The sequence below is a fragment of the Scleropages formosus genome, chromosome 14, assembly GCF_900964775.1.
Source record: "Scleropages formosus chromosome 14, fSclFor1.1, whole genome shotgun sequence".
Taxonomy (NCBI): domain Eukaryota; kingdom Metazoa; phylum Chordata; class Actinopteri; order Osteoglossiformes; family Osteoglossidae; genus Scleropages; species Scleropages formosus.
Window position 1 is genome coordinate 13,932,679 of NC_041819.1, and position 15,518 is coordinate 13,948,196.

The following is a 15,518-nucleotide window of genomic DNA, read 5'->3' on the forward strand; positions in this document are numbered from 1 at the left end:
CGCTATCTGAGTGTACGTGTGTATGTTTGATTGAAACGAGCACAGAAAATTTCCATAAGCTTCTGTCATATGGTTGGAAGTGATTTGGAAAAATGAATCCTTCATGCCAGCTAGGGCTCCCCCATCCATGATGGCATTTGATTAACTGCACCATGTTCTCCAAGCAGCTGCACAGGTAAATACAGGTGAAACTGCATGAGAAGCACATTTCTGACAAACGCCTGTCTGCAAAGAGGGCTTAAATCCACAGAATAATTATTCTTGTCATGTAAGCAAGCAGATCCCAGCAAGTTGCATGTGATTAATTTTTTTCATTGGTCTGCAAAGAAACACATGCGTCGGCTCTATAAACAAACATATTTGTGGACGGCCATGCATTGTGATTACCAAAAGCTGCTGAATATGGTTTTGACAGGATATTATACAAGAGCTCTGGTGTAAGTTGTGTTAAAGCGCTCTGTGTCACTGCGTGAGAAGAGCGCTCTATAAAAATAAAAATAAATGAATAAAATAAAAAAATAAAAAAAGTTGTGCCATCAAGCAGGACGGGACAAAAAAATCATGGCGTTTTCGTTGTCACGTGGTGCTGAGAAAATAAGATCGATGAATGCTGTCTTGGCAGCACATCATCCCTCGCCCTCCTCTCTTGGACCACAACTCTTCCGCCTGATCAATGGCCGGATGCTCATCAAAATGTAATTAAAGTGAATTCTCATTAACTAAAACAAACATGTGAAAGTACAATGCCAATATTGTAGAGAGCGCTGGCCTGGCAGTGATGATGAGATGTAGCAGACGATCCAACAACAAATAAATAATTTAAGAGAGAGAGAAATAATTAAGTTTAAATACCACACAGGAGGTCAGTCTTCCCGTGGGGCCCCCGTCGACATAGCTCAGATGAGATGACAAAATGCGGTTGAGGTGCAGGGGTCGTGTCTCCCCTTGGCCAACAAGTGAGGAGGTTTACCATGAGTGACTCAAATTGCAGGGAATAATGGTGGACACCCATGTATCAAAAGCGAGCATTTAAAGGAAAGACTCTGCTGAGCCGCTTGTTGATACAGGCCCAATAAACAATGGACCGGGTGCTTTTAAATCCCAAAAAGACCGCGTTTCAAAGTGAATCCTTTCACTTTCCATGTTCGTTCTGCTGTAGTTGATTACCTGCCATCTTTGTCTAGCAGGTGGTATAGTGGTTAGAGTTGTCACCTTGCAATTGAAGTACCTAAGTCACTTTGGAGAAAGGACTCAGATAAATGAATAAATAATAATGCAATTAATCTAAGTCTGTGCTGCCAGTTACTCTGCCCATCTATCATCTTACTTGTTAATTTCAATGAATTTAGAACATTAACTAGTGTTCCATTGCTGATTGGAGGTGTAGTAGATTTCCGAATTTTTATGATCATGGACAGTATAACAGTTAAAAAGTTATGGCAGACTCTCCTGTACTAACCTTTATATGCTGCTTGCTTTCTGACTGCAAACACATGATCTCAAACCTTTGTTGAATTTTAATTGTATTTTGTTCAGCAATAATTCCTGGTTTCACATTATTTGGTTGTTATGTATTTTTTTGATATAGCAGAAGTCCATTTGTTTATACAATAATCATAAAGCACGTGCATTTATTACTGCGCCACCTCTTTGTGTGTTTGATTGCTGAGGTTGCAGCGCTCCGGAAGATTTTAATTTTTTACTTTAAGAAAGATGTCATGATGAAGACATAAACATTGTATAAAGTGTTGTATTATTTTAGAGGAGAAGAATGCACTTTGCAGCAAGCATGGGTAAAATATTTTCCTAACTAACTGAAAACAGTGAAAGGTGGTGGAGAAATTATATCCTTTTCACATCATGATTTAATGCTACTGTGTGTCACCCTGAATTTTGGCATCTTCATTCAGTGGTTGCCTCGCAAGAAAAAGGATAACCATTTCCCATTCAACTACTATTGAATCAACTGACTAAACTGAGTAGTTTAATGTGACCAATTGAAAAACTGACTTTGTTATGTATTATGACAGCCAGTAGCGTAGTGCTTAGAGCTACTGCCTTTGCCTCTGAAGGTTGCAGGTTTGATGCCCCCCTCTGGCTGTAGTACCCTTGAGCAAGGTACTTACCCTAAATTGCTCCAGTAAAATTATCCAGCTATATAAAAAGGGGAATAGCTGTAAACGGCTTAATGTTGTAAGCTGCTTCGGAGAAAAGCGTCACCTAAATGAATAAATGTATACTGCTACAGCACACCTCCTGCTGAAATATTAAATGAAGAATTTAATGGCACCTCATTAATTGCAATGAGTGCCATTCAAATGCTGTGAGAAGGTCAGTGTAATGTAGCAATTGGGTCTTAAAGCAGTTCTGTGCAATCTGGAGGCCTCTAAAAGTGTCATATTTTTATAGGAGTAAATTTGAGGACACTGTGTACTGTTTGCGGGTCACGGGTCGAGACGTAATCAATTCTGCTAGCGATCAACAAGAGCCGTCAGACTCTCCTGGAAATATGTCTTTTAAAAACACAGTGCACCTGAACTCCTTTCAAGATGCTGTATATATATAATTTTTTTTATCCCCCTTCAGCGCATCGGTGCATCCGCCATTTTTCATTCGGTCTTATACTTTTTCACAGGCTGTCTTACAGGAAATTTCCAGGGGGATTAAAAAAATAAAGTTTTTTAACCGATTGCTGGAATTACAATGGAAAATAAACCAAATTCTAAGCAAATTAATAAAAAAATTTTTTTCTGAACATCCAGTAAAAGTGTAGTAAATTGTTAGTTATTCACAGCTGTGTTGGTGTATCTAAATAAAGGATTTAGTTCAGTTCAGAAACACTGATACTCATCCAGTAGCTCATCTGCAGTCAGCACGGACCAAATGAGAAACTGCAAGTAATGGCAATCTAAATATTTAATTTTTAAAATATTAATGATAAATATGGTTTGGTAACCTGTAAGCCCCCAATTACCTATGACTAGGAGCATGTCTTAAAATTATGTTTGCTGTATTATGATTTGCTATCAATAATTATCCAAATACTGAAATTCACTTTGCTGGAAATCATCATGAAGGACAGCACAAAAATATAGGATACATGAAAGTTGGGTCGTGACATGGTCAAAGAGTGTGTCACTTCCTAAGTAAACTTTGTCAAACTGAAAAACAGCGTAAAAACGCATTAGTTTTTGATCCGGAATGGATATATTGGGCACACAGTGAATGAAAGGACCAAATTCTTTGTTTTACACATTCACGCCTGCGCGGCCCATCTGGTGACATTTCCATATTCTCGAAGGAGCTGAATGACACCCTTATCCTCATTTGTGTATGATTGCTGTAGGGGAGGCTGTGTGTGGACTGCGCCCCCACCCCATCCTCATCCGGAAAAGGATGCAGGCAGCATCTCCAACATCCCATTATTCTCCGCACAACCTTGTAGGGATCAATTTGATTTTTAAAGCGACAGATTAGTCAACACTGTGGCGTCCCCGAGTAGAGGTCCAGGCCATGCAATAACATTGTGTCTGATAATCTGCTTTATTTTCCCTCTGACAGCTCACATCTGAGACACACCGCTGCCACACTCTGAATACAGATCACAGACATGCACTTACTTTAACACTTAAACAGAAATATTGCCGGAAAATTGCTTTCAGCTATTATTTCAGTGTGACTCCGTAATAGTTAAATATTCAATGGCTGCACTAGTCTTTTTTCAGCCTTTACCTTTTCTTGAAAACCTTTTCTTTCTTAACATAATGGCTTCTGATTTTAATAACAGCAGGATAATATTAGAGGCAATGGTCTCTAGTGAGTGTAAAGTTCATGCAGGTGGTCGACGTTGCCAGATAAAGCTTAATAGAGCCATGTGACAAGTGATAAAGTTATAGAGCAAAGGACTGTATATTCCCGCCTTCATGCCTAAGGCAGCCAGTTTTATGGTAGACGAGATTTATTCAGTTGTAGTCATCCTTGGTTTGGTAGAGCAGTGTTTCAGAGTCCAGAGCGCTTTTTCCTGTCCCCTTCATTCAGGTTTACTAGTGAAGCTCATCACCATGGATGACTGCCATCACCTCCTAGAATATGAGTTACAATGACTGCCCAAAGCAGTGATTGCATATAGCAGTCACCAGCCCTTGTCTTATGGATTTATGGATTATGGGCTATCATTCTAATATCTGTCTCATTAGGTCAAATAAGCCATTTTCACCAAAAAAAAACACACTCACAACATACCATCATAAAAAGCAGCTGGAAAATTAATGCGGAGCTGAAACCATCTGAAATTCAGATTTTTAAATTTCATCAAAACAATTGTCTACTTTGTTAAGTATTGTACAGTAGAAGCCTTGATGATGGCTCTGGTTAAAAAAAAAATGTGAATCCATCCCTTTTTGAATACTGAAACATCAGTCAGGCTGTTGGCTGTGGTAAGCAAAACGAATCACACGCCACATTTTTAGTGGGGTTTTGCCATGACACCCTGTCTAAGCACTTGACTCTGGTTGGTTTTATTTAGCAGTGCCCGTGAGATTACTTTTGATACCGTAATTATTATACTTACTGAAGATTCCTTAAATACAGTGAGGAGTGAAGAGAAGAGGGCAACAGCAAGGTACTTCCATAGGTTAAAGCGCAAGTTTTACCACGGAAGAAGGCTACAGCTGATTACAGTATTTCAGAAGATTGGGAGCTGTGGAAGGAGAGAGTGGTGTTTTGCTGTTGAAGATAATATTGCAGAAGATACACACTGGAGCTTTGGTGGGAGAGGAATGAAGAAATGCAAGTAAAAAAAGAACTTTTCTGAACCTGTGAAGACAATTGCATGATTACCACGACTGTCTGCTAATCGGCGAACACCTTCAGCCTGTTGAAAAAAATTTGCAATTCTGATTCAACTGCTCTGTTGAATCAGTGTTGCTGAGCTGGAAAAAAGAATGTTACTGGAAGTTTGCCAGATTGGAGATGCTTTAAACGGTGCTCTGTTGGACAAACTACTGTGTGGAGTTTTAAAAGGGGGTTTACAAAAGAGGCTCAAAAGCAGCAGATTTTGCATTCGGTGGTGCTCTGGAGTTTTTGCGTTCACAGAGAGGCTGCAGTTTCCTGCACAGCTAAAGTTGTGCACCACATTAAATATTGTATCAGTAAAATCATATAACAGTAAAATATTGCCAGTAAATTGCTTTCAAGTATTATTGTGGTGTGAAGGAATTAGCCAAGGTAGTGCAAACATTGGAGATCAGGTTGCTGCCTTTGTTACCAACGATTACTTCACTTTGAAAACTAGTTAAGTTTCAGTTAACCCCAAAAATGTGGAAAAGGGGGGGACCTTCAAAGATCAAGCAGGCAGATAAATGGAGATGAAAACAGAACTTTAAAAAAAATGACGTAGTTTCTTGGCAAATATTTTTCTCCAAAATAGTTAATACTTAATACAGCTCTGTATTTTACTGTATTAATTATAACATGCTTAAAAAAACATACCTATCTCTTGCCTAATAGGGGTAATTTATTCTATGAAATCACCCCGCTGAGTGAATTCCTGTTATTGGGAGTCCAATTGTCATTATTTTTTATGGAAAAAACATAACAGGTTCTTGGATGAAAATATATGTTCTAAAATTAAAAAACAATAGGGGTTTTATCCATGGCAATGATAACACCAACATATCTTATAGTATTTTTAGCAAAAACTATTGAGTTTTATGAGGGGGGTGCGGTGGCGCAGTGGGTTGGACCACAGTCCTGCTCTCCAGTGGGTCTGGGGTTCGAGTCCCGCTTGGGGTGCCTTGCGACGGACTGGCGTCCCGTCCTGGGTGTGTCCCCTCCCCCTCCAGCCTTACGCCCTGTGTTGCCGGGTAGGCTCCGGTTCCCCGTGACCCCATATGGGACAAGCGGTTCTGAAAATGTGTGTGTGTGTGTGTGTGTGTGTGTGTGTGTGTGTGTGTGTGTGTGTATTGAGTTTTATCACTTCTTAAAATGATTAAATTTTTTTTATTTACTTGACACTTTTCTCCAAAGTGACTTACAATTATTTACCCATTAATACAACATGGTAATGTTTCTAGAGCATTTAAGGTATGTACGTTGCTCAAGGGTACTGCAGCCAGAGGTGAGGATCAAACCTGCAATCTTTGGATCCAAAGGCAGTGACGCTAACCGCTACGCGACCAGCTGTGCGGATTAACAATGGGACCATGAATTATACATAAAGGTGAATAATTTTTGGACTCTCTATATCTCCTTTAGACTCCAACTCATACAACCTCAAGAAACACCCTTTATTTACAAGTGTTAGGGCATTCATGTTATAGTAAGAGCACTTTATATGATTTGAATAACTGTGTTAATTAGTACATGTTTATACAGTATTTCTAAAAGTCTGTATTAAATGTGCTCCTTGAGTTGTGAATTGGGTTTGCCATAATGTGTGACGGGAAGTAGAAAGGAGGAAGTATACACAGTTGTCAATTTTGTCACAAGAAAAGCATAACATCTCAGTGAGAGATAGAGTAGGCAGTGAATAAAGTACCTGTTCTATTTTCATGAGCTGTTGCAGCAGCTTTCATTGTACAGGACCCTGTTATATGAGGAAAGGGTATACACAAAGTTTGGGTCATTAAATGGTTGATGTTTTGTAACTTCATTTATCAGACACTTCTCTGAAGTGATTTCAAATAAACTCTGTAGTATCAGCCAACACCTTACTCACCCAAGGTGACTTACACTGCTCAATACACTACTTACAATGGATCACTCATCCATACATCAATGAAACACACTCTCTCTCATTCACACACTATAGGTGACTTACAGTCACTAATCCACCTGAATAGCATGTCTTTGGACTGTGGGAAGTAACCCAAATAGACACGGAGAGAACATGCAAACTCCACACAAACTGAGCAGTGATCGAACCCACATCCTCTTGCACCACTCAGGCATTGTGAGACAGGAGCCCTACTCGTTGTGTCACCATGCCACCTCTTGTTGTACATGTCATACAATACGAACTGAAGACACAGAAATGCAACCTGGGATGTACAGGGGCTGAGGAACAGGCAGTTAGACTGGAAAGGCATCATAGTTCTTCAAGTTTCCCAGCAAGCATATGGTACTGAATCATCATCATCATCATCATCATCATCATCATCTACTTTGGCCCTACCTGGAGTATAGGCCACTGACAAGAGCTCTCCCGGCGTCCCAGTCCTGAGCTAGTCTCTGGAGTTGCCTCCAGGTGTATCCCGTCACCTTCACGTGCTGGTACCGAAAGGCCAGGCAAAAGTGTTTTCAAGGAAGCAGTTCTTCAACATCGGAAAAGGCTTCTCTAACACATCAAAGGGGAGTTGCACTTACCGAGAGAGGGGGCACTACCAAGTTCCATAAAGCACATCTGCCAGCTTTCACTGAGCAGAAAGCAAATGCAGGTCAGAGGCAGGAAGATTTTATCTAAAGAAATGACTGGTGGCTAGGCAGAACCACAACTATTCCAACGACACACACAGGGCCACAAGGGTGTATTCTATTAATCGAACTGGCACAATAGTTTGCCAAAGAAAGACATCTTTATGGATTCATCAGCCGGTCAATAATTACCCAAGGCTACTGCCAAATCAATCTATCATCAGATGGAAATGGAAGTAATTTTCCAGTTGTTGAGGAACCAAGGAAACACAACAAAGATTTAAGGCTTATGGCATACCTCACGTTGTTACTACACAGAAGGTTTACATTGTTCAGTGCTTTACAAGGACGTCCTGGCAGTTGGTGCTGCTCGTATGACTGCTGCAGAAAGCGAGCGATGAGGAGCATTTCAAAAAAGGTGCTAAAGGTGCTGAAGGAACACAGGCTGTGAGTCAGTCTCCCATGCTGTGGATGGACTGTTTTCAAAGGGGTGCCACAAATGCCTGGAGCAAATTCAAGCAATTGTGAACCTGCCACATCAAAACAATGTGTCATAGCTACAGGTTTTTTTTGTGTGTGTGTAGAGACTAGCAATAGCAACCTGACTCTTTCTGTTAAAGCAGCTACTGCAGAACGGCTAAGGAAAAGGCAACGTGAAGGGATTTTTTTAGGAAGCACAAATGCCTGATATAGTGTTAGTTGCTCACCGTGACCCATCCGTACCTTTCACATTCTTAGATATGCTCCACATATTTATTTCGCTTGCAAATGCTGGCTCAGAATGCCTCAACTGTGCCCGTTTGTCCCGAAATGACTGTTGGTTTACTTTGCCAACATTCTCTACTTCTTCAGCACTAGCAGAAGTGGAAACCCAGCTGAAAAGCTATGTGTGATCAGAAATTAACACACCAGAACAGCTCAAAAACTGGGTTTGGTTCTTCCAGCCTGAATTTATTCATCTAATTCACAAAAGATCATTTGCGGTTTTGGTGCGTGCCATGATTTGTTTCACTAGTTTGGCACAGTGCACGCATTGATTTGAGACTAATACATTTTTATCCTTGTCTTTTTTCGTGTGTGTGTTTTTTTTTTTTTTTTTTGGGGGGGGGGGGGGCTTTCAGCATACTGTGTGAAAAGTGATGTACACACACACACACACACACACATTTTCAGAACCGCTTGTCCCATACGGGGTCACGGGGAACCGGAGCCTACCCGGCAACACAGGGCGTAAGGCCGGAGGGGGAGGGGACACACCCAGGACGGGACGCCAGTCCATCGCAAGGTACCCCAAGCAGGACTCAAACCCCAGACCCACTGAACAGCAGGACTGCGGCCCAACCCACTGCGCCACCGCACCCCCTGAAGTGATGTACAAATAAAGTTTATTACTTTTGCATTATAAGACAATCAAGGGAAGAGCAGTAATTCATTTCAGTTCCTGCCCAATGATCATCACAGCATCAACCACAACAGACCAAATAGTGCCCCAAGATAGACTGCTGAACAAGTTCAGCTGTGATGTTTTTCACACCAGGAGCTGAACTACTTGGTATTTTGCCGCCAGGGTGATTGTAGTTCATTTCACTTAGATGTGGGTTCTGATGAAGGAAACATGGGCTGAATGGGGGGCATGTGAAGGATCTCTGAGGTTCTGTACCAGCAATGAACGTAGCGCCCTAAGGCTTTGTACAATTTGAAAAAAAAAAAAGTATTTCAAGGGAAATTGTTCCTTCCTGTTAAAGTTTTGCTTTCACAAAGTTACTGAAAAAAATGTATAGTATTGTGGTGTTGTTTTTTCCGCTGTATCTCATAATCTCAAAACGAACTGAAAAATGTAGGGTTCATCACAGATATTATTTGACGTTTGATTTGTTTACTGATCTGGCATTTTCGATATTAAAAAATAAAGCTGAAGTTACTTTATTTTGCATCTTTACAGTGTTTAAAGAAAATATAAACCTAATTCTGGTTATGGAATTTATGAGCGCAACTGTAAAAATAAAATAAAATCATTTCCAAGAACCCAGCAGCTGAATCGCATCCCCAGCCAAAATGGATTGTTTGATTCTATTAGCTTGACTAACAAAACAAAAGAGCAAAAAACGTGATCAAATTATTTGGAGTTTTGACTGGTGCCCTTACTTGATTATTCATAAAACTGCAGGTCTTAACACAGGGACAGAAGAATGTATCAGTGCTAAATTGGGGGTAGGCATTAAATCAAGTGTAATTTCCATGTGCTTCACTGCAGTGTAATAAAGGGAATTTCTACAGAGATTTTGGACCCTTCCTTAAGGTCATTTCAGGGCACATTAATGATTCATCCACCCTAATCCGTATATGTACACAACTAGCCAGGCCTAAATTAACTGCAAAGACTCTGAATTTAACCTGAGACATCGTTTTAAAATGTGCTGATAGCAGCTGCTTTGTCTGAACTGTGAACGTTGGGTTTTCCCATGGCTGTCTATCATCAGACCGTCAGTTTTAATGTGATGCATATTACTTTGCACCTACATTCAGTCAAACTCAACTTGTTCTTCCTAAAGAAGAAGTTCAAAAGACTTCACCTTGCCATAATACTGTCATAATATAGGTTTATTTTCAGCCTGATGAAGAAAAAGAATCAAGATAAAGCATTAAAAGTGAAACCTTCAATTAGTCTCCAGTAAGACCTATACTTATGAATGTATTTTTTCCTCCACTTCTTTTTTCACTTCATTTTATTTATATATATATGTAATGTAGTTTCTGAGTGTCTCTGTGTGATAATTGGTATGCAGTCGACTGTTTCTCACTGTGGTTCCCCTTATCCTGGAGGAGTTTCCCAGTGGGACACCTTTATTCTCACCCCCACTGCAGAGTAGCTGTGTCTGACTCCACTGTGAAGCTTTGCGTCGCACCTACAGATTATTTATATTAGATGGTCTCTGGCTTCAATGTGTAATTATCATAACAGCTTACCCCTTTTGTGTGAGTAAGGTTTAGGGAGACCAAAAAAGCCCTCACCGGGTCATTATTTCACAGCATGGTGGCTGAGAATTTATGGTGCTCAGCATGGTCTCAGTCAATTGTGTGTCCATTTAAATCACAGTTTTCCTAACAGCCTCTTCTGTTGCGTCATCTCTGTTATGCCCTCCTCTGTTTTATGCTGTGGATACTGGAAAGGAAAATGAACACAGTGGGATGCAAGCACCACCATACCCGTATGCAAAGCATGTCGGTGCTGTCCGTTATGCTGCGCATCAGACACATGTGCGGTTTCCCAGTGGTCCTCTTGTTATGTATATGCGAGCAGGCTGTGGCTCTTAAGCACTCTGTTATGAACCCCAGTGATCATCAACGGGCCGTAATTGTTTACTCATGTCATGCCGAAGTGGGAATTGTTAACGTGCTGTTAGGAATTGCCTTGAAGGTGATGGCAGCCTGGGGATAAGGGAGGAAAGAAATTATTGTTAATGAAGAGCCTTGACGCACATGTATTAGTCTAGACCACCGGGAGAAGCTGAAGATCAACAGTCTTCCAACTCTAGAAGATCAACTCAAAACAGTCTGGGGAAACAGGGGATTAAGCCCTGTGTAACTTCTGGAAACCTCCATGTGAAGGACTGGTGGGAAGGAGGCATTGGGTTTCTCAGCACTGAAGGAGAAGCATATGGACAGATGACTTGAGACCATCAGCTGCCTCTTGGGAACTGGCAAGTGTAAGATCTTCTGGGGAATGAGCCAGGGGAATTAGATGATGCTGGTTGCCTCATTCCAGCAGAAAACAGCGACAGTGATTCCATAGTGGTGTGATCTGTAGCTGCTTTGTATCAGTATTCCTTAATGAGTCAACTCATCCTATATTCAGTCATTATGATAGTCGGAGTTCAGAAGTCGATACGTGCAGTAATTACTGGAAGCTATTCAGGAAACAGCACTGATTTATGTTCCACTAGTGTTACTAATTTTCAATATACTATAATGTAATATAACAGACGGGGCAGCAGAGTGGCATGGCATGTAGTTCTGGTGCCTCATAGCAACTGTTCTTTGTGATTGGAAATGGATTTGAACCCAGCTTTAAAGTATGTGTAGAGTTTGCTTATTCTCCCCATGATTGTATGGGTGTCCTCCAGGTGCTCTGTTTTCCTCTCACAGTCCAAAGACACATGTTTCAGTTGAACTGATCATTCTAAATTGCCCTTTGTGTGTGTGTGATTACCCTGTGATACACTGGTGTCCCATTCAGTGCATATACTGCCTGAAGCGCTATGCTTCCAGGATATACTCTAGACCACCACAACCCTGGAACACTGGAAGGGTTTTTGATAAAAATAGGGAAAGAGTAAATAATAATTCAACCACCAGCCTTCCACAAGGGTTGAGTGTGTCTAGCCAGCGCTGTCCCAAAATGTGCATCTGAGCTATAAATGAGATCAAGTTTTCTGAAAGCTCTAGAGGGTCTTCATCTTGACAACTTGTTAACACAGCTGATGAAGGTTCAAAACATTCTGCAGGACAGATTTGCTGACTGGAACTTGAATGTAATGTAAATCGCCTCCTCCATTATCTGTCAGTCCTCAAGATCAATACTTCATTTCCTTGTCAATCCTTTCCGAATCCCAACCAAAGCCAGGGAAAGGAAAACGACCAGATAAATTTCCCATAATTCCACGAGCTCTGGTCCAAAGGACCTTGTCAACTCTTGATACCTTTTATTATCACCCAGATAAGAGATGGCACCCTCTGAACGCACTAGCTTTGTGAAATGAAATCTCTCCAAACTGTGCCTAACCTGTATTATGCATGTGAATAAAGGTGGAGGGGTGAATATAGACTACAGTTGATTTAAGCTTCCAGAGAAAACCCAGGAGGAAAATGTATTTTTGAGAAACCATGTCTGGCAAGGTTTTAAGTGTTTATTTTGCTCTCGTTATTGTTGTTGTGGCTGTTGTTGTTGCTGTTCCTCTGTAGCCTCAGGCAAACACGCACACGAGCGCATTAATTATTTACCTATTTATACTTTTTTAATTGTGCACACAACTTTTCTCTTCTCTGCAGCCTGGAGTCCCCAACCCGGTCTTTGTTCATGGAGGCCCCTAAGGGGGTGCAGATCTTAGCAGAAGCCGGGGACATCCAGACCACCTGTAGAAGTGAGCTCCGCCTGGAGTCCAAAGACGGAGAGGTGGGACCCCCAATGTCTCTCCATCTCTTTGGGTCTGTGCTACAGATCTGGGAAAATCTGTCTCCTCTGCCCCAGAGTGACTGACAAAACCCTACAACGAACATAATACTTTTAAATTTCAAGAGCTAATATAGATTTAAAACTGCATCAAATTATCAGTTATTCTGGAAATGCATTTAAACTTATAAATAGTATCAAAGGCATGAGTTAACATGGTGGCTAAGAACAAGGACTATAACTTGAGACTACAAAATCAAGCATCATGAGGGGCACTACTTATGCGCCATTGAACAATGTACTTCACCCAAATTTACACCTCTAAAATATCCAACTGTTCAAAATTAAGATAGGAGTGAGTAGAAGATACAAACTAAATGTCCTTTTTTGTCTCCGCGGAGCTAACTTGAGTTCCCTCCTCTGAGGCATCAGTTGCCCTTTCACCCCACCACCCCTCTGTGTTGTCTTCCAAAGAGCAGACGTACCCCCGCACCACATTGCCTCCTCGCTCCCAATAGTGCCAGTTCAATTAGCAGCAAGGTCCGCCCATCCACGTAGCCCTGGCCCCCCACGCTTTATGGGGACATTTTTCCAACAGCAGATGTCTGGAGAGCTCAGCTGAGACCCCTGCTTAAAAGTGTTCCAGGTCATTTGATGGAAATACTTCCCTTAGGCTGCTGGTAATGACTCCTCTTACCTTTTTATAGCCGGAACACCTCTTCCCAGAGCCGTGCTATACAAGCTTTTTAAAGTCCCATGAGAGCGTAAAGTGGGACTCAAATAGTAATTCTGTAGTGCCCTTGATATGCCCTGCTTAAAAAAAGTAATTAATTCAGATAATAAAGTCAGTTAACGGAAGAGCTATTGCCGGAATCGTTAGGTGGCCTTGTTGTCTTCCGCCGCCCGCCTTTGGGTTTAATAAGACAGTGTGACATGAATTACAGCAGCATCGACCATTAGAGTACGAAGTGTTGGGATTTGCAACTCAAAGGATGCAAGTGAACAGATTGCATGTTGATGTAATGAACATGTTGCAATGAACAGAAAGTAAATAAGGCAACATGTTGGAAGCCCCACATGACCAGTAATGGATGGATAACCGGTGAAGCTCACACTGGTGTAATGTGTTCAAAGCTAGACACTCGTCATTGCCTATTTTGCAATATAAACACAATCATAATAATTATGAGTTCAGCTGTTTTGGTCCATAATTAGATGCATGGATTACAGTTAGGACCTTTTCTGTAGTTTTATTTATGCAGTTCCTTAACCACTAGGGTTACCTTCCATAGCCTGTCAATGAAGAATCTAGTTCTTTGTTCACTAGGGCTACCTGCGATAGACTCTCAGTCAGGAATCCAGTTTCTTAACCCCCAGGGTCCCATTTTGTTGACATGTCTGTGTTGCCCTTCTCCTCAGATCATGCTAGATGCCAGCAAAGTCAAGCTTCTGAGGCTCCCAGAGGGCAAGGCCTCCCCCATGGGCACCAGACAGACAGTGTATGAGGTATGCCTGTGTCCCAACGGACGGCTCTTCCTGTCCCAGGCCGGCACTGGCTCCACCTGCCAGATCAGCAACAGCGTCTGCCTCTAAGAGACGTGTGTACGGTCACCGCTGCCGACCTTGCGGAGGGACACCCGGCCTGACATCTTTCTCCACACTCACATGAGAACAGTTTCAGTACCGGAGCAACTAGGGTGATCAACGCTTAGGAAATCCCATCCCCTGCCTTCCGTCCCACACTGTCTTTCTGTTGTTTCCATGACAGTCTCGTCCATGCAAAAAGGAGGGAAATTAAGTGGTCTGACCACCCATTGAATTAGTCACAGTCGAGATGTGACCACATCCTCTTATCTGACCTTCCTTCCTCCTGTTTTTTTTTTTGGGGGGCTTTTTCAAAAGAACTTTGAATACATAGAAAATTTCCTAAAAACTGCTTTTCAGTTTGCATTTCTGTACATCTTGGTTTTCTTCACAGGGGCAACCATTAAGTAAAACAATGGGGTGACAGATTTGGATGTGACATGTCACTCCAAGATCAGGTTTTTACATTTCAGAGCATAGCACCTGACATGCTTTGGGAACTCAAATGGGAATTTGAACTCAACCCAAATGGACCGCACTGCACTGGAGCCCCTGCAGCCCACAGTTCCCCACAGGTGGTCACCCTACTGAACGCTTGTACTGGGACAGAAGTGATCCGGCCCGCTCTGTTCAAAGAAGAACACTGTGTCTGTGCCTTATTTCAATGCACTCGTGGCAAAGAGAAGCACATCACTGACTTCTGTCAGTTTTTTTCTGTCTTTTTTATGTGCAAATAACAGGAACCTGAGGGGGGCCTCGATCCCCAACTGCAAGCATCGCCGTGCTGCTTACATTTTCCCTGCTAAAGGTTTAGTATGGAAGTGGTCCTGGGATCAGCAGCAAAATAAATCATCTGCCATCAGATTCTTTTTTTCCCCCCGTTTCACACTTTAAGCGTAACAACAATATCTTCATAACTACATATATAAAACGAAACAATGCATAAAAATGTTGAAAACTTTTGAGAAATTTAGAATACTAATTTTTTTTTTTATTTTAATGGGTTACTGTTTGGTGTTTGTTTCTGTCAGAGACTGAACAGAACAATTATGAATAAATTGTTTTCCCCTTTTTTTTGCAGTTGGGAATTGACCGTCTGTGTTATGTTTGTGTGCGGTGTGTGAAATATATGCTAAGAGCTTTCATAACATCATGATTTTTCTCTTGAATTTTTCAAACATTGTTCATGTTAACCAGAGATGCAAACCAAATACTGGAGGGCTGGTGACTGTCACATTCACTGTTGATGCAGTTTCAGAGAGGTCCATCTTAGTGAGGAGCTCAGACAGACATGACACCGTAAACATGTCTTCATCTCCAACGCTCGGCTGCAAGGGAGGACTTGGGAGAG

General features: G+C 41.6%; 1 protein-coding gene across 2 annotated transcripts in view; it reads left to right on the forward strand.

The window, feature by feature from the left end:
• The window catches only part of sgcd (sarcoglycan, delta (dystrophin-associated glycoprotein)), a 122,994-nt gene extending 107,867 nt beyond the window's left edge, over window positions 1–15,127 (forward strand). The window contains exons 7-8 of one of the 2 annotated variants that reach the window (XM_018728585.2): window positions 12,463–12,586; window positions 14,003–15,127. In XM_018728585.2, coding sequence (XP_018584101.1) covers window positions 12,463–12,586; window positions 14,003–14,176 — 298 coding nt within the window. In that variant the 3' untranslated portion in view covers window positions 14,177–15,127. The remainder of the gene's footprint in view (window positions 1–12,462; window positions 12,587–14,002) is intronic. The other variant, XM_018728584.2, reaches the window with a different exon arrangement.
• Window positions 15,128–15,518: the final 391 nt, after the last annotated feature.